The 20,900-nt window shown below is 41.9% G+C and overlaps 1 protein-coding gene across 1 annotated transcript in view; it reads left to right on the top strand.

Moving 5' to 3' along the window:
* The window catches only part of PIK3AP1 (phosphoinositide-3-kinase adaptor protein 1), a 34,560-nt gene extending 18,327 nt beyond the window's left edge, over positions 1-16,233 (top strand). The window contains 13 exon segments of the mRNA XM_057375130.1: positions 1,084-1,226; positions 2,310-2,442; positions 3,129-3,325; positions 5,420-5,609; positions 8,373-8,468; positions 8,981-9,160; positions 9,943-10,005; positions 10,658-10,863; positions 12,414-12,486; positions 12,828-12,983; positions 14,697-14,767; positions 14,955-15,064; positions 16,136-16,233. Coding sequence (XP_057231113.1) covers positions 1,084-1,226; positions 2,310-2,442; positions 3,129-3,325; positions 5,420-5,609; positions 8,373-8,468; positions 8,981-9,160; positions 9,943-10,005; positions 10,658-10,863; positions 12,414-12,486; positions 12,828-12,983; positions 14,697-14,767; positions 14,955-15,064; positions 16,136-16,190 — 1,673 coding nt within the window. The 3' untranslated portion in view covers positions 16,191-16,233.
* The last annotated feature ends 4,667 nt before the right edge of the window (positions 16,234-20,900 follow it).

The raw sequence follows: 20,900 nt of genomic DNA, 5'->3' as shown, positions 1-20,900 counted from the left end.
GAAGCTATTTATTCTGGCTTGTTTTTTAATTTAGATATGTTCTGTCACCATAAATATTTACATTTACAAAACTGAAGGTTGTCTAAACTTTAGGTTCACTAAACTTCAGAGGCACGATTTCACAGCCTTAAAGATGGATATTATTTCRCCAGCATTATTTTATTTAATCTACTTTGGTCTGTCCTCTTGAAGAGTGATTGTGCCATTCTCTCTGAGAATAGAAATTAATAGTCATAGCAACTCCAATAAAGTCAGTGAAGTGGGTTGATTTAAAGAACATATAAAGGATTAATTTAATCTGTTTTAAGTCAAGACTTACAATATAAACACTGCCCTGGAAACTAACTTGTACTTTGAATTATAAACATGACCTTCACGTTGATTGACTGTACAATGTAAGCTCTGCAGTTTCTAACTGTAAGAGAAATAATATTTAATTCCTTTGTGTTACTGTTTCATCATTTCCTGAGTTGTTAGCAGGGAAAGACTAATTTCAGTGGGATTCAAAATATCTGTATTTCAAAGAGAAAGTTCAGATTTATAAATTCACACTACACAAAACATCAAAAGGTCCAATGTGCAGGTAGAAGATAATCCTGTGCATAAAGCTGCAAACCTAGAATTGTTTTGATTGATTTTATTCAGAGACTAGTGAGGCTGACAGAGGTTGCAAAATCCCTAGTGACTTTTCTGATTTCTCTCCCTTTCTTCCCTAGCTCTTGTATTTATGGTGTGGCTTTATAGACAGCTCCAGAGAAGCCAAGGTGGAGTAATGTGATACTTTCTAATTCAGGGGGAGAGTACTTTTGATATTAGTGGTCCAGTCTACTGTTAGCAGAAGATCTAGYAGTTTGTGTGCCCTGACATGGCTATAAAGAAGGCAGATGCAAAGTACTTTCCTACCTGGTGGTCAGACCAAGATCATGACTCTTTTTCATGACTCTTCATGAGTTCAGTATAGCAGAAACTGGTTTGGTATCCATCTGGCAGTATATCCAAACCCCTCCTGTCCTCACAGTATGTCATGCAAACTCATGCTTGTTGTTTGTTCTAATGGTGATTTCTGTTTTTTTCTTTTCAAAGATTTAACCTCTGGGACAGTGCCTCTGCAGATCTATTCAGGAGGCTTGATGGTGGGAGAAACAAGTGTCACTTACCAYACTGACATGGAGGAAATTAGCAATCTGTTGGCTAATGCAGCCAACCCCGTACAGTTCATGTGCCAGGTGAGRACTTTAGCAAACAGCTTCTTTGGAAACCAGCTCTTTCAGAGGCTAGACAAGTGGGCATGAGCAAAAGTACTTGCCATGAAGTAGCTCTTCTGAAATGAAGAAATGCAAGGTTATTTAGGGATTTTCACATATTTCTAATATGCCTTTTTATTGAAAGCGTGGATATTTTTTCTGTCATTGGGGCACCTAGCTGGCTGAGTCAGGTTACCTAACTAAGAAAAAAAATGCAGTGTGTCAACACTCATATCTTGATGACTTCAAAAGATTGGAATGACAGAACTTGATATCAACAGAAAGTACCATAAAGAAAGAAATTGTTTTAGAATTTGTGCCTAGGCATTGTTAAGTTTCATTTTAGCTGGAGGAAGCAGAGTAACATCAAATGAGTCATTGATTCTTAGGACTTGTTCAAAGAAGCAAAGTAGTTTTCATATTCTGTTTTGCCCAGTTGGGGTACCTGAACCCTATTAGAGAGGTAAATGTTGTACAAGAAAGTTGTCTGCTATGTTCCCTGATGCATTCTTGCATGTCCCTGATCTGCCAGGTGGTAGAAGCCTTACAGGGTAGGCTTGTTTGTCAACAAAATACCTGGAGCAGGGGAGACTGTGTTCCCTTTGCTTATTAGTTCAAGTTGTGGAGCTGTTGGTACTGGTTGATGCCTCTGCTTAGGAATATGCATGCTTCCCAGTGGCAAAGAATCAGTTCAGAAACCAAACTCAGAGTCTACCAGAACAATTCAAAATGGACWAGTGCATACTTAAAGCAGGAGTGACACTTCATTGGGACAGTTTCAGAAGTAAGACTGCCAATAAAGTAGGAAACACGTTTTCTGTGCTTCCAGTTGCATCAATAATTTTCTCATTGTGCTYTGTCTTGTGGAGTGCACAGTTCTCATCTGTTCAGCTTGATGATACTGCACCAAGAAGCTATTTAAGTTCTTTGCTTGACCTGAACATTTCTACCTTCCCTGTTTATACCTACTGGTTTCTGATTGTGTTAAATAATAAAACATGTAAATCTCACCTTAACTGGGTCTCCAGGCTCTGCCAAATGAAATAATTTTCCATTTATCTGTAGGCCTTTAAAATTGTACCATACAGCATAGAGGCCCTGGACAAACTGTTGACTGAGTCACTCAAGAAGAATATTCCTGCCAGTGGTCTACACCTGTTTGGAATCAACCAGCTGGAAGAAGAAGATATGACAGCAAGTAAGTTTCAAGATTTTTGGCTTTTTTTGAGATTTTATTAGTATCAGTTTTACCCATGAAGCACCTTAAGACTCCAGTGTGTGATACCTGCACAGGCTGCCTCAAAAACCTTGGATCTCAGTCGGAAAGCTAAATTTCTGGTGATGTCTGTAGAAATTGCCATTTGAGTCAGGTGACCCCTTTTTTATTACGTGCATCATTCTCACTTCTCTGCACTGCAGCAGMTGTTGCTATGTAGGCAGCTTCAAACCAGAGTGAAAAGATGATGATCCCCAAATGTCTCCGGATTTTCTGCTTTGTTATTTTCTGTCCCATGTGCCATTTCTCCACAGCCCAGTTCTTTTCTCCAATCCCCATAACTCTAAGGTGCACAGTGGGCACTGACTTGATTGCACCAGACTGGGTGCAATCTTATTGTAATGATGATCTAAGAAGTCCTACAAACCTGTGATCCTACATGCATTTAAGGTATTACAGTGCCATATTACCCACGAAAAGTTATAGAACTTAAACCTGGAGATGCACTAGATTATTTGTGCAGTTAGCTCCGTTTTGAAACCTTACATACTTTTCAGGAATTTCACAACTGCTTTGGTCATGTGTTTGCTAGGAATTTTGTTTCTCACCTACTGGCTCTGTTGCTACTAGAGAAAAACTTAATTTCTTATGGACTYCTGTTCTCACAGATCAGAGGGATGAGGAATTACCAACACTGCTTCACTTCTCTGCAAAATACGGGCTGAAGAACCTTACTGCCTTGCTGCTTACGTGCCCTGGAGCGCTGCAGGCCTACAGTGTAGCCAACAAGTATGGCCTCTATCCAAACACCATAGCAGAAAAGCATGGCTTTAAGGAYCTCCGCCAATTCATTGATGAATATGTGGTAAGAGGAAGCAGAGCAGCCTTTCTGCCTTGTCCCAGACTGGGTGCCGGCTCTGGCACTGAGCTTGGCATTTAGAGTCACTTCAGCAGGAGTGMTGGGGTGATCGAGTGTGCAGTGTGCTGTGTGATAGGGTGTAAAACACACATCCAGCCACACTGAAAGCTTTCAGGCTGAAGGGTTAAGTGCATCTCTGGAGCCAGGGAAATTCTGGGGCTTTTGCACAGAGCAAGTAAGATGGAAGCAGAGACTGCCTTGCCATTCTGGCTTCCATTCATCCATCTGCAAGGAGGTGGTTGTGCCTGGTGTACTCTTCAAATTCTGATCATGGGAAAACAGCTCCTTCATCCAGCTTACTTTAGGGAGTAATATGGGAACAGAATATTTGGGAGGATACAATCTGAGGTCACAATCTGAGCTCTCTGATTAGYCATAGTACAGTCAGGTTTTCCCTATTTGTTCTATCAGGGACCCCAATTGACAATTCATTTCTCTTTGAGCTAACCCCACCCTCAGAAAACAGCACTCTGGCTTTTCCAGATTATGGACTTGATTCCAGCTGCACCAAGCAATTGTTTCTGTACTTGGGTATGCATGGAGTTTATCCTTTTTTTTCAATTTGAGCAGTTCCTGGCCTGTATACTTCAAAATAACAAGGAGCTCCTTGACTCAGMTCACATGAATTTTATTTGCTTTTACTTTAGGTTGAAAAGTTGTGTTTAATTTTCTCTAACAGTGTCTAAATGCAAGGTGTTAGATCTACCAGCTTTAGCGTGGTTCTGCCAGCCAATTACGGTAGTATTTAAGCCCTGTTCAGGAGGCATGGGTGATTCTTGGCCTTGAGCCTTGCTTTTGGACATTATACAGTAGAGCTAAATAGAAGTAATTTCCTATTAAATCAGGAGGGCTGCAGAAACTGTAAATTGTGTGTTAATAGTCTTTGCATTGGGGTTAGTRAGTTGTGCAACCTCTCATTGCAGTACTGTGCTCCTCTCATATGCACTCCAGGCACTGTGACAGAGCTGTGTTAAGAGTAGGTCCTGCTTTACTGACTGTCAAGCTGTCTGTGCAGCACAATACAAAGCACACAAATCATCTGCACCATGTRTGACCATTGCAAGGTAGTGAGGAGTATCACAAATAGCATGGATATCTGGAACTCCCAGTAAACCCTTTTACTTACCTGATTTTCTCCCCGTCAGAGGTTGCTCTGCACCTCTGTAAAGCATTATGTCAGCTGCTGGCCTGACCCATTTTGGCTGTGGAGAGAAGCATGTGTAGACAGCTTTGACACACATGCCCWGTGGATTGAGGACCCATGAGCTGGCATTTGTGGATGGAAGAATATCTTGTAGTATTGCAGCTGTTATGCTCGTGACCTAATTGGAACCTGGGAAGAAGGATGGGATGAAGTTTCCTGTTTTGCTCCTTTGTGTGTGATTTGGTGAAGGCCTGCCTTCCCCCCACTCTATATTGCAAATATATAAGAAAGGATTCTGCTCTCCTGTGAAAGAGAAGTTGCCTGTATTACATGAACTGCTGCCTGCTGTGAGGTTTCCTGTTAATATCACAGAAAAGGGTCTGTGTACTCCYACTCTGGGTGTTAGATGCTGCTGCTAATGCCAAGAAACTGAAACTAAATCTACATCAAAGCTAAAACTTTGCTATTTTGCAGGTGCTCTGGATGTGATAAGTTTTCCCCCTTTTGGTTAGCTATGCTTGCCCCAAAATAGCTTTTGACAAGCATTTGTATTTTTAGAATGAGCTGTGCTTATGTTCTGGGAGTTTGTAGACATTGTGTAGGACATGAAAGTGATGGGGTGAGAGGCTGTAATGGCTACTGAAAATGTGTCAACACTCCTTGCTTCACCTTTGTTATCTATTATTACAACATAAATCTAGAAAGTTTGTCCCAGGCAGCTGTAGTGYGGATTTAAGTAATTTGAGAAGCCTTAATCTTTTGGGGTGTGTTGTCTGCAGAGATTTTTTTTCCATCATTGATGAAAAAGTGAGATATCTTTTGCTTGCTTTTATTCTCCAGATTCTTTATTTAAATGAGACTTGAACTTTTTCTTTCTTGTCCTCCTTCCTCTCCAGGAAACTGCAGATATGCTRAAGAGTCACATTAAGGAAGAGCTGATGCAAGGCGAGGAGGATGAGTCTGTTTATGAGTCCATGGCTCATCTGTCTACTGATCTGTTAATGAAATGTTCCTTGAATCCAGGCTCCGACGAAGAGCTGTATGAATCTATGGCTGGATTTGTCCCGGGTGCCCCAGAAGATCTTTGTATGTATATTGATGGAATTACAGAATCATAGGATGGTTTGGGTTARAGGAGACCTCTAAAGCAYACCTAGTCCAAGCCCTSTGCARTGGGCWKAGAMATMTTCAGATCAGATTGCTCAGACCCCTGTCTCTCTTAMACACTGTAGCGCCTCAGTTACAGCTTTTCTGCTCTCACCTCAAGGAAGCTGTGCTGCAGTTGTGACATTGGCTGACTGATAAAATTGCTCTACACTGCTTTTTAATTACTAGTGTACAAGATCAGGAGCTGTTTCTTCAGTGTTTCAAGAACTCCCTGAACCCTGAGCAAATAAATTATCATACAGAAATGAGATAAATTTTCTACCATGTCCTGCTCTTTCCTCCTGAGGACCGGGTACCTAGGAACATTCTGACACTGACAGAAAAGAGCACTGTATAAGATGTGATKTTACTGACAACTGGGAAACTGAAAAACAAGAGCTGAGTTTCTAGCTCAACAGCTTGAGAGCAAAACCAAGTGAACATCTACAAATGTGTACTGAAAAGATCATAACTGAGAAAATATTAATCTGTTTGGTTTATTGCTAAAAATAAARAGCTAATTCTGATAAATATGTGTATGTTTAACTCTTTCATGCTTCTATTAATCTTCAGTGAGGYCTATAGAAAACACCAAATTAAGTACCTATGTTAAGTATTTGTATATTTACTATTGTTACGTGCTGGTCGATTTGGTGTGACTTTATCCCACTAATACATTTTATGATTTCCATGATGAGCAGAGAATCTAGCTTTTTGTATTTTAAGTACCCCCTTAAGGACTTCTAGTGTTTCTTCAGTTTTTTAAGTGTGCTGCCTCAGGGGAAAAGCTTCCTTTCTRAAACACTTTTGCTTATGGGCTGTGTTGGTCCTGGGCCATTTTTCTGCATTTTTAGATTAAATAATACTATAAATCACATTTTGTTGATTATGGAGTCCAGAAGACTCTCTTGGTTCTTTGCTTGAAATCATACTCTTTTCTGTGAAGTGTTGTTGGCCACTGCAGGGATAGTTTTGCTACCAAAGCCAGTATTATTCTGCCTTTAGGTGGAGATAAGTAGTAAATCGGGTTGGACTTGTAAGGAACAATGCTGTTCTTGTTTGCAGTAATGAGAGAGCTTCTAGATGTTTGGAAGATCTGCCTGTAATCAGTGCACCTCTGAATGGGGTTGATTGACTAAGCCTGTGGAGGGCTGAAAAACAAGCCCAACACTACTAAGCCAAATTTATCTTCCACGCCTCAGATGCCCAGGTCTCCCAGAAACTATGCAGGGAATTTGCTTTTACGTGTTCAAATCGAGCTCCCTGTAATTTAGCATTTTTGAAAGGACTCTGAAAAGCCTCTTTCCTGCTTCATCTGGAGCTCTAGTGTGTTGCCTCTGCACAAAAARCTCTGCTGCCTTTCATTTAGGAGTCTTTTGTTGAAATTCTCYGTTTTCCTTATGTGGTCTGTTAGTCTTTGCCTGAAGAATATTARCAGCTTGTCTGAGCAGAGGTTAAAATCTACCTGTATTGTAACAAATGAGTTAAAATTGGCACTGTTCTTGGCACTTAAGATTCGTTCTCTCAAAAGTCAAGGTGTTTCAATGTCATTTAGAATACCAGCACACAGGCAAACMCCCACTGAAATTAATGGGAGTGCTGGCTGGTTTAGAAGTTTGTGAGGATAGGCTCGCTAGGAAATAATACTTAGCTTCTGTTGAGATCCTTTTTCTAGGAATTACCCTTATGTGAGTAGATACTGCTGTGGTGTAGAGGATGATAGTGGGGCTATTTTAGGTGGAGCCATACCGTGGCAGTGTGCACATTTATTGTGATCAAGGTGTGCTTCCACCACAGTGTTTCGGAGACTGATCAAAGGAAGTTTAGATACCACGGGGTCAATTTGACTGGCAGGAGCTGGTTTGAGAGCAAGGGAACAGGACTGGACCCATTGTAATGAGTTAAAAGTATTTCATATTCTCACAATGTAATCCAAACTATCTCATTTATGTAGCATATCTATAATATAGTAATAGACATTCCACAACAATTCACTTACATCAATAAGCTTCAATAGTCCATTTATATCACTCTTCTTTTTAATATTATTAGGAACATAGTTACCTAACAATTTATTTTAGTTTTAGGATTAGTTTGAACATTACAATGTGCTTGACCTTTTGTTTAAAATCAGAAGTCTTCATGTCAAAACACTGAATTAACAAAGTATCTTATTGTTGTCAGTCCTTTCTCAATACTGAGTAATCATCTGACCCTCTAAACACCTTCTAGATCCAATTAACTTAGCCAATTGCCAATTGTTTTGACTTTATTCCTATAAATAAAACAAACACTGTCTTATRTGTCATGGGAAAATTGCCTTTAATGTCTTGTTTTGCCAAGTCACACAGTTTCCTCTCAGGAGCATTGCACAGAGGCCAAAACTTTCACCTGGACAGCACTCTCAGTAATAAAACTCAGTGCCTGCCTGAAGCCTTGTCAGAACTTCTCAATAGCAGTGTTAGTCACTCTCAAGTGTAAGCATAAGGCAGCTGGAAAAGATTTGTGCAGAGTGGACTGAACATAGCAACTTAGAAGCCTTTTCTGAGGAAAATGCCTTGTCAGTTGYGCAGCCTCTTTTATTGTCACCATAAACCCAAAGGTCCAGTCAGGAACACCATACTGCTTTATTATATTATATTACATTGTTTAATGAATTTAATGAGATAATTAACAGRTTCATCTTTCTGGGTTTTTTTCCAGATGTTGAGATGCTTCAATCCAAACCAGACACCCCAATTGCTGGAGATGAAGTTTCTCTCACTACAAAAGACTCAATGCTCCGCAAGTTTTTAGAAGGTGAGACCTATTTTGAGTGAAGGATGACAGTAGCAAAATAAAAGCAATTAAATAGAACCTGAGATTCCTCCATGAACTTTTAAGGATAGGAGATTGTCTGAAACAAGCAAACAGTGCAGACTAAGGACTAATTCTCTGTAGTACTTTGTAGACCATCACATACATCTTTTGGAAACCAGTGGTCTGTTTTATTTGTTCTCGTTGAAGTATGTTAATTAATTGGAATTAATTAGCTATTCTTCAAGTTCTTCAAAAGAATTAAATTTTTCAGATTTCTTCACCAAAAGAGATSGGTCAGGCATAGTCGCAAACAGTTACAAGCTACTAGATATTAATGGTCTTATCAAGTCCTGTCATGAAGGTCTTTGGGCTATTTAAGTTACTGCAAAACTGGATGGTTTTGGCTGTGAAATTCCAGCTTGGTAAGAATGTGGTACATAATGCATCTGGAGGGATCCAGTGTTCAGTGAAATGGCCAGGTGGTTATTCTCACAAACTCTGCTCCTTTGTAGGCGGTAGCATGGATATGCCCGATTCCGAGGAAGGAGGTCTCAAGCAGTATGGGGAAGATGTGTACTACTCRGTGGAACAAGACCCTTTTCCACAGGAAATGGCTAACAGACCTCCAGTTCCCGTTCCAAGACCAGAATCTAGCTCTCCACAGCCAGACAATGAGCTGTACATCTCCAAAAGTGAGTTGGTTACCAGTGGAAATGTAAACCAGTAAACTGTAGAATGGCACTGACATGGGCTCCAGTTGCCCAATAAATGCCAGGATCCTGGATGTTTTTACTCTGGAGTTAGATTTACCTTTGGGATCTAATTCCATATCTGCTTTTCATCTTTTGTCTGCTCTTAAAATGTGTGGGTGTGATCTTGGCCTAGACTTGCTCTTCATGAAGGCAGTAGGATGACAGATTGCCCCCAAATGGTATAAGCAAATCCAACTAAATAGGAAAGATCCCGGTATTGTAAGGAGAATCAAGCTAACAAATTGAGACTAATTGAGACAAATCAAGCTGACAAATTATTGCTGATCTGTAATGGTATTATTGATTCAACTACATTTGTATAGGACATACCTCAATACTCCCTCTGAGGTGGGGTTTTACTGAAATTGAAGAAGAATGTTCCTCTTAGTTTAATAGGCAGTTTTGGAAATCTTGGTCATTTATCACAGATATTCTAACAAGAACCACAGTGACATGTGAGAGAGTAATTTCAGTGACTTCTTCTTCCYCCTGTGACAGGGCTATGGGGAAAACATGTCCAGATTTCTCTTAGAGGTGGCTGAGCTAAATTCTTTGAGGTTAACAGAGAATTCTTCTGTACAAATCTTTGTTTTCGTCAATKGACTTGGAAGGGTAACAGAAGCTGTAATGCAGTCAGAATTATATATGCTTGCCATATTCATCCTTGTTATTTCTGTCTTCATGAGGTGCATTTCTGTACCTAAAGAATGTTTCTTTTGCAGTTTTTGCACAGAAGGCTCAAAGACCTGAGAATCTTTATGTCCCTAGAGGAAGGGTTAAGAAAGGTRAGTCAGAAGTTCACCTTGAAAATCCTTTCAGTAATCCAAAAGCAGATCTGCTGAGCTAGCTTCATTTGCGTGAAATATGACAGAATAGACTGTTTTAAAAGTTCTAGGGATAATAGTCCTCTATGAATGGCACRGTTTTTTTKACCTTTTGTGSCACTTCCRCTTTGTRGAAACTTTTATGARTGCTGAGTGTGTGGGGAGCACATAYGCTTTGGGAACTCTTCTTTATGTTACAAATRAGTTAGAAAATCCAGCATCACTAGAATGAGTCCAGTTTCTGGACTTAAACTACACAGATTACCTAGGAAGGGTCTGGCTTTGGGACAGCTATGGTAAAAGCTCTGTTCTGTGAATTGCTGAGGAAGCAGGGCACTTAAGGAATATGTTTTGTGTTATTTACATAAATTATGTTAAGAGCAGAGCTTATCCCTGGGATATATTTGTGTACAAGGCTACCTCTCACTGGGTTTTTAGACCTGAAAAATAGCAGGATGGTTTGAAAAGAAAACACTTCTTAGGAAACAGTCTGTAATAGCTTTTTTTTTTTTTTTTTAATGTCTGCTGTATCAGGGGTGCTTGATCTCTGTATTCAGTGAGGAAGGCMGATGCCACAAGTTTAATAATGTTTATTCTGGTGTTCTCTCTCCAGAGCCAATAGTCAGGCCTGTRAGGGACTTGTCTCAATCAAGCATATATGATCCGTTTGCTGGAATGAAAACCCCAGGTCAGCGGCAGCTCATTACATTACAGGAGCAAGTGAAAATGGGTATCCTCACTGTGGATGAAGCTGTACTTCATTTTAAGGAGTGGCAACTGAACCAGAAAAAGCGATCAGAATCATTCCGGTTCCAGCAGGTACAGATTTATGCTACTGTTTAAGAAATACAGTTGTCTCTAGATAATATCATAGGCTGCTCAGTGTGGATACATTTCTTTCCTGGTTGGAGCAGGAAGACTACTAACATAGTCCCCCAGCTAGCAGAGTTCTCTCCTGCTGTGGGGTGCTGTTTCCAGTAAGCAGCAAGCAGGTAGCAGTTTTACAAATCTGTTTGTCTTGCAGTAGTCTTGTTAGTTTTTGAAGATCTGTGTAGAAGGGTTGGATAAAATCCAGTTGGCTAAATCAAGTTGGTTAAATCACCTTTGAAGAGGTCACCTAGCATGTATCTGCTGGCAGGGGATTTCTGTGATGAGCATTTAGCTTGTCGGTTTTCATCCATTTTGGATCAGTGAAGACTCCGTGTCCCAGATAATGTATTGGCTATAAAGTTCTAGTTGGTAGGTGATGTGATTTCTCCCTGAATGTTTGTTGATGGCTACAGGAGTGTTCTTTGCAGCTGGGCAAGATCTACCAATAGTAAAAGCAGAGTGTTCGGGTGGCTTTACTAAAGGAGGGAGTCCTTCTGTTGGCAACAGTGACATAATGACTGGTAGAACTATCAGTCATAGTTTAAAATTTTAATTCTCAAGTTAGAGTGAGGCTCCCTCTTTAAAACCACTGCYAGCTTCTTTTGGAGCCTTTTGTTCATGCTGTGGCAGTCTGCTCTCACCCTGATCTCCAGTGACTGACATTGTTTTGGAAGCTGTCAGAACAGAGGCAAGGCATTTCTCCTGATTCTCACTTGGAAAAGTCCTCTCTACCCAGAAACAGTCAGAGGAGTCCCTTGTTCTATCAGTGAAGAACACTGTGCTACTTCAGTAAATGTATGTAGAAGAGATGAAGTGGCATGCTCAGTGCCCCTTGCCATGAGCAGCTTTCAGAGTCTCTGCTCCAAATTTTGCTTCATGGCACAGCAATTGCTTCATCTGCTTTTCTACCTATTCAGGGGCTTTCTTCTGTCAGATCTGTACATATTTCCCTGCTGAAAAAAGTTGTCTTTTTTCTCCCTACCCTTTTGTACTGTAAGGTGTAATAATGCTGCCACWCAATGGTGAAGAGACTTTGCTCCCAGTTACATTTCTGTATGTCCCCTCTTTCTTCATTGGGGATATCCTGAATTCTGAATTGACACTCACACTCTGGGAACTGTTTCTGCCCCTGCAGTCAAAATTAACTGTTTGTTAGTACAAAAAGGACTGTGCAGTTGATYGTGGGTCTTGTTTCTGTGCCAGTGTCACAGTGCAAACAGAAAATAGAGGGAGTTCTAAACCCAATCCGCTGCTTATCTACAGTTGCCAGTGAATGTGTGAGCTTGACCTTAACATACATAATGAACATCAGAAAAAACTTGGCTTTCTGAAAGGAATAGATTAAAACCTGTTCACATGGTCTGGACTTCAGCCAGGTCTAGCAAGCTTTGTTACAGCTTGACTTCAAAGTTAGGTAAAATATAATACTGGTTTTGTCAGAAAGCTGCTCATGTTCCTTTATCCAAAGCCCTGAAAAGAGTATCTTRTGATGTTTTTAGGAAAATCTGAAACGTCTTCGAGACAGCATAACCAGGAGGCAAATGGAGAAGCAAAAAATAGACAAAAGTGCAGGTAACAGTCTTTGATTTTGATATTCTGTAGTAATGAAGCAGATAACCATATTAATAAGCTCTTCCAGCAGTAATGTGTCTCTGTGTATTGTGGTTCTATGATATTTTAATACGCACATACATGTACCAGTTCAYGGGGAAGTTGAAGCAAAAACTTGGGGAAGTTGTTTGCTTGTCACTTCCCCAGCCAAGAAAAGGATGCTCACATCTGTAGAGTACATCTTGATTCATTCATGTACATGATTGTCTTTATGCAATTGTGTTTAACCTTGTTCTTAAGTACAAAACTCTTGGAGGCTATAATAACATAGACCTTTCTGAGCTGTTTATTTTCCCTTCCAGATTTGGAAATTACAGTACCCCTTCGACATTCTCATAATACTTTGGGGAAACCAGAATGTGGAATATATGAATACACCCCCAGGAAAAACGTTTTTCCACCAAAGAAAGAGTTAAAGCGAGGAGACTGGAAAACAGAAAGCACATCCAGCACAACAAGTAAGCAATCTCTGAGTGTCATTGTCCCTGCAGGGAAGCTGGATGGAAAACACTTCCCAGCCTGACTGTGGAGTCAACCCAGGGGACAGGATTTCTGTTCCTGAATCCCAGCACTGACAGTGCCACCCCAAACCTTGCATGCCTCAGGCCAGCTGTTCTCAAAACTGTGAAAGCAAGTCCAGGTGTGCATCAAGTGGCTTGGGCATATTTTGTCTGCTTCTCTGCAGGAGGAGAACCTGAAAGCTGAGCAAAACATTCCCTTGAGCCTTCTCAGGGAAGGCATACCACCTGTCTTCAGCTCTTAAAAGTAGATGGCAGCTGCTCTCTTATTGGAAAGGATGCTCCCATGCTGTGACAGCCAGCAGACTGTGTGCTCTTCTGGCCTCAAGGGCAGTTATGTTGCAGGCTGGAAAACAGTCTCTATATTGTTGTTTCTTCAATTGTACATAGAGGACAGCATTTTTCGTTGATATCTGTGGGACTTATTGTGACTTGGGCAGTCTGCACATTTTTATTATTTTTGCTTTTCATTAGGTTTAATTTGTGCAAATTAAATCACTTCATTTTTTCTCTTATTACAAACTTGCAGAAATCATTTAGGATCAATTTGGTTCTTTTGAAAGGAAGCCTGAGTTCCTGTCAGGTTACTACCTCTGTAACTCTTGGCAAGATACAGCTGGCATCCATCCAGGATACGTGCCAGAGGCACCTGGCTGTTCCAGTAACTTGCATACAAGCAGATGTGAGAGAAGTGTTAACATGTTTGCAGAGCTCACTGTGCAGCTTGGAGCTCTTTCTCACTGTATGATTGTGAGAATGGACCCTRCAARAGTATTTAGCACTCTTAAGTGCTGCTGTTTGTTCCAGCTGATGAGACTTACCAAAGTTAGCAGGGTCTAGCATCCTAGGAGAAAACCATTCTAGCCACCTTTTCAGTGTAGAAGTTTCTGAATATTAGTGTCCCAGTATTTCAAAGWCCTATAGAATGTTATTTGTTTATGACTGAAACCAGCTGTAGCAGTGTAGGATATGTTTGTGAGTTGCTGTCACTTTTGGAGATGGCATGACTGATTGCAAAAACAATCCCTTCTCTGAGTCCATGACAGTTAAATGGRTTTGCATAGATGGGTGCTGAAGGTTGTTTGAGCAAGCTTGGTTTTTGGCTTGGAAATAGACTGGGAAACATTCCTGTCATGAGGGAGGATTGTTGTAAGAGGAGATAGTAAACAGCTATTTGGAACAATAGCTTCTTAAGCAGTCACTTACTCCAGGAATGAGTATGTGACAGTACTYAGAGCCATCTACCTTCATGCAGTTGTTAAAGGTATGGGGACTGATAAATGTACATAACTGTTGAGTGTGTAGCTCTCGTGAAAATATTTGCCAGACTTGCCAGGTAATGCTGGCATTGGGTCTTTGCAGGTAGATTATGGTTGTGAGTATTTAACCAGAAGACTGGATAAAGGTAAGGCARAAGTCTTATAGAAAGAAAGCATATAATTGAATGGTTTGGTCCCATGGTYGGTGTTGTATGAAATGCCATTGTTTGGATCCTGAACATATTAAAAAAAAACAGTGAAAAGGAATCTAAAGAAGCATTAAATTATGTATGCAAGAGCTCAGCATGAGGTTAGAAAGAGCCCCAAGTTAGGGATTTGCAGTTAAATCACCAGGGTTTAATAATCTGTTTTTCTCTTGCTTACTCAACTCCAGGTAGTGCAAGTAACCGCTCCAGCACTCGGAGCATACTGAGTGTCAGCAGTGGGATGGAAGGGGACAGCGAGGTAAGCTCTCACCTGTGCTATGTACTGCTCTGCTGTCCTTAAGGACATGGCTTTGTTTCACGCAAAAAAAATAGAAGCTCAGAGCTGGCACTGCATTTGCAGAAATGGCCACAGTGTAGCCACTTCTTTTGTGAGGCTACCAAGAACCAAATTYTTCTGTTCTGTAAAACTTCTCTTCATTTTGTAGGACAATGAAGTCCCAGAAACAATAAGGAGCCGCAGCCCAGTTCTTCACCAAGTAGAGAGGCTTCCTTTCCCCGAAAGGCCTCCCAGAGTGCCTCCTCGAGGTGCAAGCAGGTAAAGCTAAAATGCAACTCAAATGTGTGCTTTCAGTACATCCATGTGGAAACCTTGGACAGAGAGCAAGGCAGTTAGCAAGGCAGAAAGTGAATGTGTCTTTGAACAAAGTCTACCAGAGTGATATCTGTCAACACACATTGTTAGGAATTTTAAGGTCTTTGTTTCTCATCTGTAATATGTGYAGGAATGTTTCCTAGTTGGTAACAAGGCTGTTGTGCTTTCCCTGTGGTTCATGCACAGCAAGGGGGCAGCACTAGTGAAGCACACATTGCTGGCCATAGTGCGACTGACCCGGGTGGAGTCGCATCCTGCCCTTGGCGGAGATTTAGTACCTGACCCTCCTGAGAATATCCTCTTGGAACATAGAAAGTGTAGCACAGAGGGAAGTTCCTTCTGGCATTCTCTTGGAATTTTTCCTTTTTACAAAGTTCAGATCTCTCCAAAGCGTACGTGTTATTGGTCTCAAAGAAAGAACTGCACTGCTTTTATAAAAGGTGTTGAGGAGTTTTTCCTTTATTTGATCACATTTACAACTTAAATAACTTGTAAACATTCTTTAGTCCAACTGTGCAAATCTATGAAGTCTATTCCCCAAATAGTTCTCTCAGTACAGATACTAATAAAATTCTCCAACTGTTAAAAGAAGTAATTGGCACCGTGTGGGTGCAGCAAGTTCTGTATTGTTGGCTTGCCTTTGGCAAGGATATTGCTGGAATTTATCTCCAGTTAGTTTGAAGAAWGGTTTTGAATCTTTTGATCTCTTCCTATTGCATCTTCATTTCAAGAGAAAGCTACCATACTATCGAAGTTTTACTCCAGCCAACTAATTACAGCATCTCTTTCCAGTGCTAGTAGAATTAGTGCAGCTGAAGAGCAGAAGAAATAGCTTGGACAGGAACAGTTCTCTGGCAGCTTGGCATCTGCTCTGTTGSTGAATCTTACAGCCTGTTTTTCTTGTATGACTATTGCTTTTACAGTATTCTTACACACGATGTTATTGCATGCAATGTGTTGTTCCAGAACTCTACTTTCTGTTACTTTTACATGCATTTTTATTCTATTTTATAGGCCCGTTAGCTGTGAAGGCTTTTATCCTCCACCTGTGCCCCCAAGAGGTCGCTGAACGTCTCAACATCTGTGGAATATGAATTTTTTTTCTGTCTATATATGTGTTTGTACAGATATTTTTGGGCTGTCTTAAATTATTTGTAAGTGGGACCCAAATATTTTAATCCCCTTTATCCTCCCTGAAGTTCTGGTGACTTTTCCCATGATTTTCACTGGTACTTCTTGGCATTCTATAACTTCGTTTTAGTTGGAAGAATTTTGRTGTTTTGGGGCTTCTAGAAAAGGTCATCATTGGGAAGAACACTGGTGTGTGTCTCGGGAGCCCTGCACCAACATGAAGTTGCCTTTTGATCAAGAAAGCACACATGTCCTTTTAGGAACTAAATCCTGATAAGAATTGTTACCAAACTTCAGTACAGTCTACCAGGGCTTGACTGGAAAAATATGCTTGAAAAAGTAAAACAAACAAGTTGTTTAAAGAATGCTCATTATAGCTGGAGGTGAATGTACTACTACTTGGCATAACATTTTGGATACAGTTATACTGACCTTTTAGAAGGTGTGGCATACCTCTCTAGCAATCATGAAATCATGGGGGGATGAGAAATTGTCTGTCTTCAAGAATGTATTTTGCATACAGCCTTGAAAATGCCTTTCCTTTTCCTGTTCCCTCCCTGAAGAGCACAGACAAGGTAYTGAGTGTGCTGTATGTACCATGAAAATTCCCAAGGCAGCTGGTAAGGGACCTTCTGTATCACAAACCAAGTGTACTTAAAACCTTTTTCAGGGAGGGTGTGGGTATGGTGCTACCAAATCACGTGACTGAGCTCTCAAGTTGGAGAAGGAATTGGTGGCAGTGCCRTGTTTTGTATCACTTACATGTGGTCATTATAGCAGCAATATGGAGGTGTTTCACTTCATACTCTGGGACAGTACAGTGAGTCTCCAATTATCRGTGCACACACCTCACAAATACCAGCTATGTTTTAGCTGGCTGCAGTGGAAGCAGACAACCTGGGGGGCTGGGCAGTGCTTGCTCTAATGTTCCTTTCTACCAATGTGGATCTGCAACAGCTATGTCCAGCCTTTTTTTCTGCCCGAGGGCTTACACACTTAGGGAGGCTTCCTGGTTTGGCTCCCTTCCAGACCTTGAAATCTTCTGTGCAAATCCTGACCCYTGGGGGACAAGTTTAAGGCTCTGGTTGTCCATGAGTGACACAGATGGGAATTCTGCAAGATAACATTCAGGATAGAGACTTAAGCATCATTACCTATTTGATTTTCAGGGCTCGAAGAGGGGGAATGGCTTGAAAAAGACATAGATACATTTGTATTAGGTGATCCCTCAGATACAGGTAGGACATGTAGAGCTTCCCTGTCCARTCATGTCAGCTCCCCTCCATCTGTAGCAGAGCAGGTGACAGACAGAGTTGCAGTTCCTTTCTCTTGCAGGGTGGCAAGCCCAAGATGTGATGCTGGAGGAGTGACAGCAACTGTGATTTGACCAGCACCATGTGAAGATGGAGAAGCCCCTGCTGCTTTCAGGGATATAAACATGCTAAATATCATCTATGCRTTAAACTAATAGGGTGTGACTCCAAATACACTTCATACACCCTCTCCTTTTGATGATAGAGGGATGCAGGTGTTGGYGCTGCAGATCTATAGAAAGTATCCTTTCTGTTTTGCTTTTTTCGGTTTTTAAAGGAAAGTTCAATGCTGTCTCCAGTAACTCTGGCACTATGGACTCTCAATGAGTTTGCTTTTGTTCACAGTAGTCAGGGGAATGGTGAGAGCTGCCTTCCTGTGCTCTTCTTGGAATAAAACAAGGTTTCCAGCACTATTAGCTCAAATTGGCAGGAGGGAAGGAGTTTCTGGTGCTGAAGTGAGGAAAATAGTAGCAAGGATAAGTGAAGAAATTAGGGATAAATGAAATAAGCCAAAAAGAAACTCAGCTGCTTGATTGTTTTCAGCTGTCACATGTGATTTGGTTTGCATATAGATCCCTGSTTTTGCTCAAAAATTCCCCATCTTCTTGGTGCTGACTGCAGCTGTGCCCCAGAGCTTGAAGCTGTGATGTGGTAAGAGGAATTTACCTGCTTCTACATCTGCCAGGTACAACATRAAGTAGAATTGGAGGATATGAGTARAACTGTAATAAGRCAGGAAAGGAAGAGCACAATATAGAAGTGTATCAWGCAGATTCCCTTTCAATGCTGTTGGACTGAAGCAGCCCAGGGATCCATCTTTCCAAGCTAATTTTTAATTCTGTCTCCCCTCATGTTATGGCCAAATGTCCTTTGCAGGAGGGATTTACCTGAGCATTTGCCTTTGCACATTCCTAACATCCTAGCTGTGTACTACATTGTTCCTGCTTSTGCTGTGGAGAGATGGTAATACCTGAATTGCTGAAAAGTAGCTCATCAGTAGCCTTTCAGTCCCTCTCCCATTTGAAGCTTAGACACTTCTTACTTTGACCTAACCTGTCATATGAAGCCAAATGCCGGTGGGGCTCTGGTTTGGAGAAGAGRGGAGCTGGGACAAGGGGAGCTGAGACATCCTATAAATGCATTCTGTTCAAGATCTTTCTGCACTGTTCAAGGGAGCAAAATGGAAGATGCAGCTGTAGTCTCAGGCATTCCTGTCTCACTGCTKCTGCATTATTGAGGGATCTCAGTGACCAACAATCTGCAAAACTGTCACCCTGTGGAGGAGAAAAGGAACAGCACTAAAATGGCTTTACTGTTAGATGTAGAGAAACAATTAGGACACAGGTATGACTTCCAAGTCTCTTGCAGGCCAACAGAGATGCACCTGCTTAGCCACCAAAGTATGTTCCACATAGACTGGATTCATCTAGTTGCTTTAAGCCTCTTAATGAGTGTAGTTCCTGTTATCTGTAAACKTCATTTGTGCTGGTGAGCATGTGGTGTGTGTTGCTTCCACCCAGGATGAGAAGTGCACTGAAACTCAGAAGAGACCAGAGAAGAAAACCATGTGCAAGCAGATTGCCAATTACTCAAGAATGTGCTTGGGAGGGGAGGTGGGAATGAAGAGTGTTTCTGATGCATGTTTGAGTTCACGGATTGAACAGATAATAAAATTGCTGGTAAAAACTTAAGTGCCTGGACAATTGTAGGGCCATCAACCAATCCACCAAACTCKGGTGGCAGGTGGCAGCTGGCAGGCCTGCAAAAAGTGTTTGTTCTTTGTACAGCATGCCTTGCAAACCCTGCTGCAGCAGATGGCTCTGGCTGGCCCTCTTGCTGACTGAGAGACTTAAGTACTGAATAAACTGAAGATACTGAAGTCYCCTCTGTTTGTCTCCCAAGGGTAAGCTACTCCATTTTGGACTGAGATGCAATGACTGGAAAGAAACATATGGTGTTATCAAAGCTGTCTAGGTTTTCTTTTTTTCAGTCTGTATGTGTAAGATAAGCCTGGCTTTTACGTGGGTTTTGGCAAGTATCTCCCTATAGGGACCTTGCTTCTACTGAAATAGTGCATTTAGCATCACCTGACTCTCTGGGAAAGGCTTCATGTAAATGTATTTTGTGAAGTATGTTCAGGGAAGGTAGACTGAATGTGTAAAATCACAAGGGGAAAACCTTTTAGCAAAGGTATGGTGTTAGCAGGGAAATTTATTTTCTGCATTGTTCCTRCAACACATGGATGATATGTAACAGCATGGACTTCCTGCCTTCTGCTCMTGGTCTTTGTTTGCTTCTTTGTTGGCTCACTTTATTTGAGATGATATAGCCCTCCTTTTTTAAGACTATATGTGATAGCCTTTGGAATTTTTTACTCTATTTGTTTGATTGATCAGACAACTTTTTAACTAATGTTCAATACCATGAGCTTTTTGGATTGGGGATTTTGTTTGGTTTGGGATTTTTTTTCCTTTAGTGTTGTAATTTAAGGTAGTTCCAAGTTAGGAGGCAGGTTTGTGGGCTTTGTGTTAGCCAGCACTGACATCCTTACCCCTGGGCAAGGCCCGGGTGCGGCTGTGCTGCCTCAGCGCCTGCCCTGGGCCCCTGCAGCTCCTTGTGCTCCTGCAGCTTGTGCGAGGGGTGTAGAGAATGGGACGGTGCATTTCACAGAATCGATGAACTTACAAAAGACAGCTGAGACTGTCGAGTCCAACCTATGACTGAACACCACYKTRTCAGCTGGACCGTGGTACCAAGCGCTATATCCAATCTTGCCTTAAACACCTCCAAGGCCAGTGACTGCATCGCCGTAGGCAGCTTCTTCCAGTGTTTAAWCACCCATTCCGTGAAGAAATTGCGCTTAGTGTCCGAGCTTGATGTTTTGTTGTCCTGTCACTGGTTGCCTGGGAGAAGAGACTGAGCCGTACCTGGCTACAGCCTCCTTTCAAGCCCCGGTAGAGAGTGATAAGGTCTCCCCTGAGCYTTCTCTCCAGGCTCCACAACCGCAGCGTCCTAAGCTGGTCCCCCCAGGCCTTGTGTTCCTGGGGGTGTTTCCACACCGCCCTGCATCGCGTCCTTCCCGAGTGTCATCGATCAAAATGCAATATCAATGACAATTCCATCACGGAAGAACGGAGCTTCCTGCGCTCCTGCAGGAGTCCGTGGTGCCTTCCAGACCCGCGGGGTGGCGGCAGGCCGAGTCCCGCCCGCCCGCGCTCCGTGCCCGCGGCTTGGTGCCGCCCGCCCCGCGGGGCTCCCGTAGCGCTCCCGCAGCGCCCCCGCGGTTCCGGCGGGCAGGCGGGTGACGTGGCGGGCGGGGCGGAAGTGGCGTCGGC

Source organism: Malurus melanocephalus, unplaced genomic scaffold (genome assembly GCF_030028575.1).
Source record: "Malurus melanocephalus ecotype Western Australia unplaced genomic scaffold, MMel_1.1 scaffold_240, whole genome shotgun sequence".
Classification (NCBI taxonomy): domain Eukaryota; kingdom Metazoa; phylum Chordata; class Aves; order Passeriformes; family Maluridae; genus Malurus; species Malurus melanocephalus.
The sequence above is the reverse complement of the archived record's forward strand: the minus strand, read 5'-3'. Positions and strand labels throughout refer to the sequence as shown.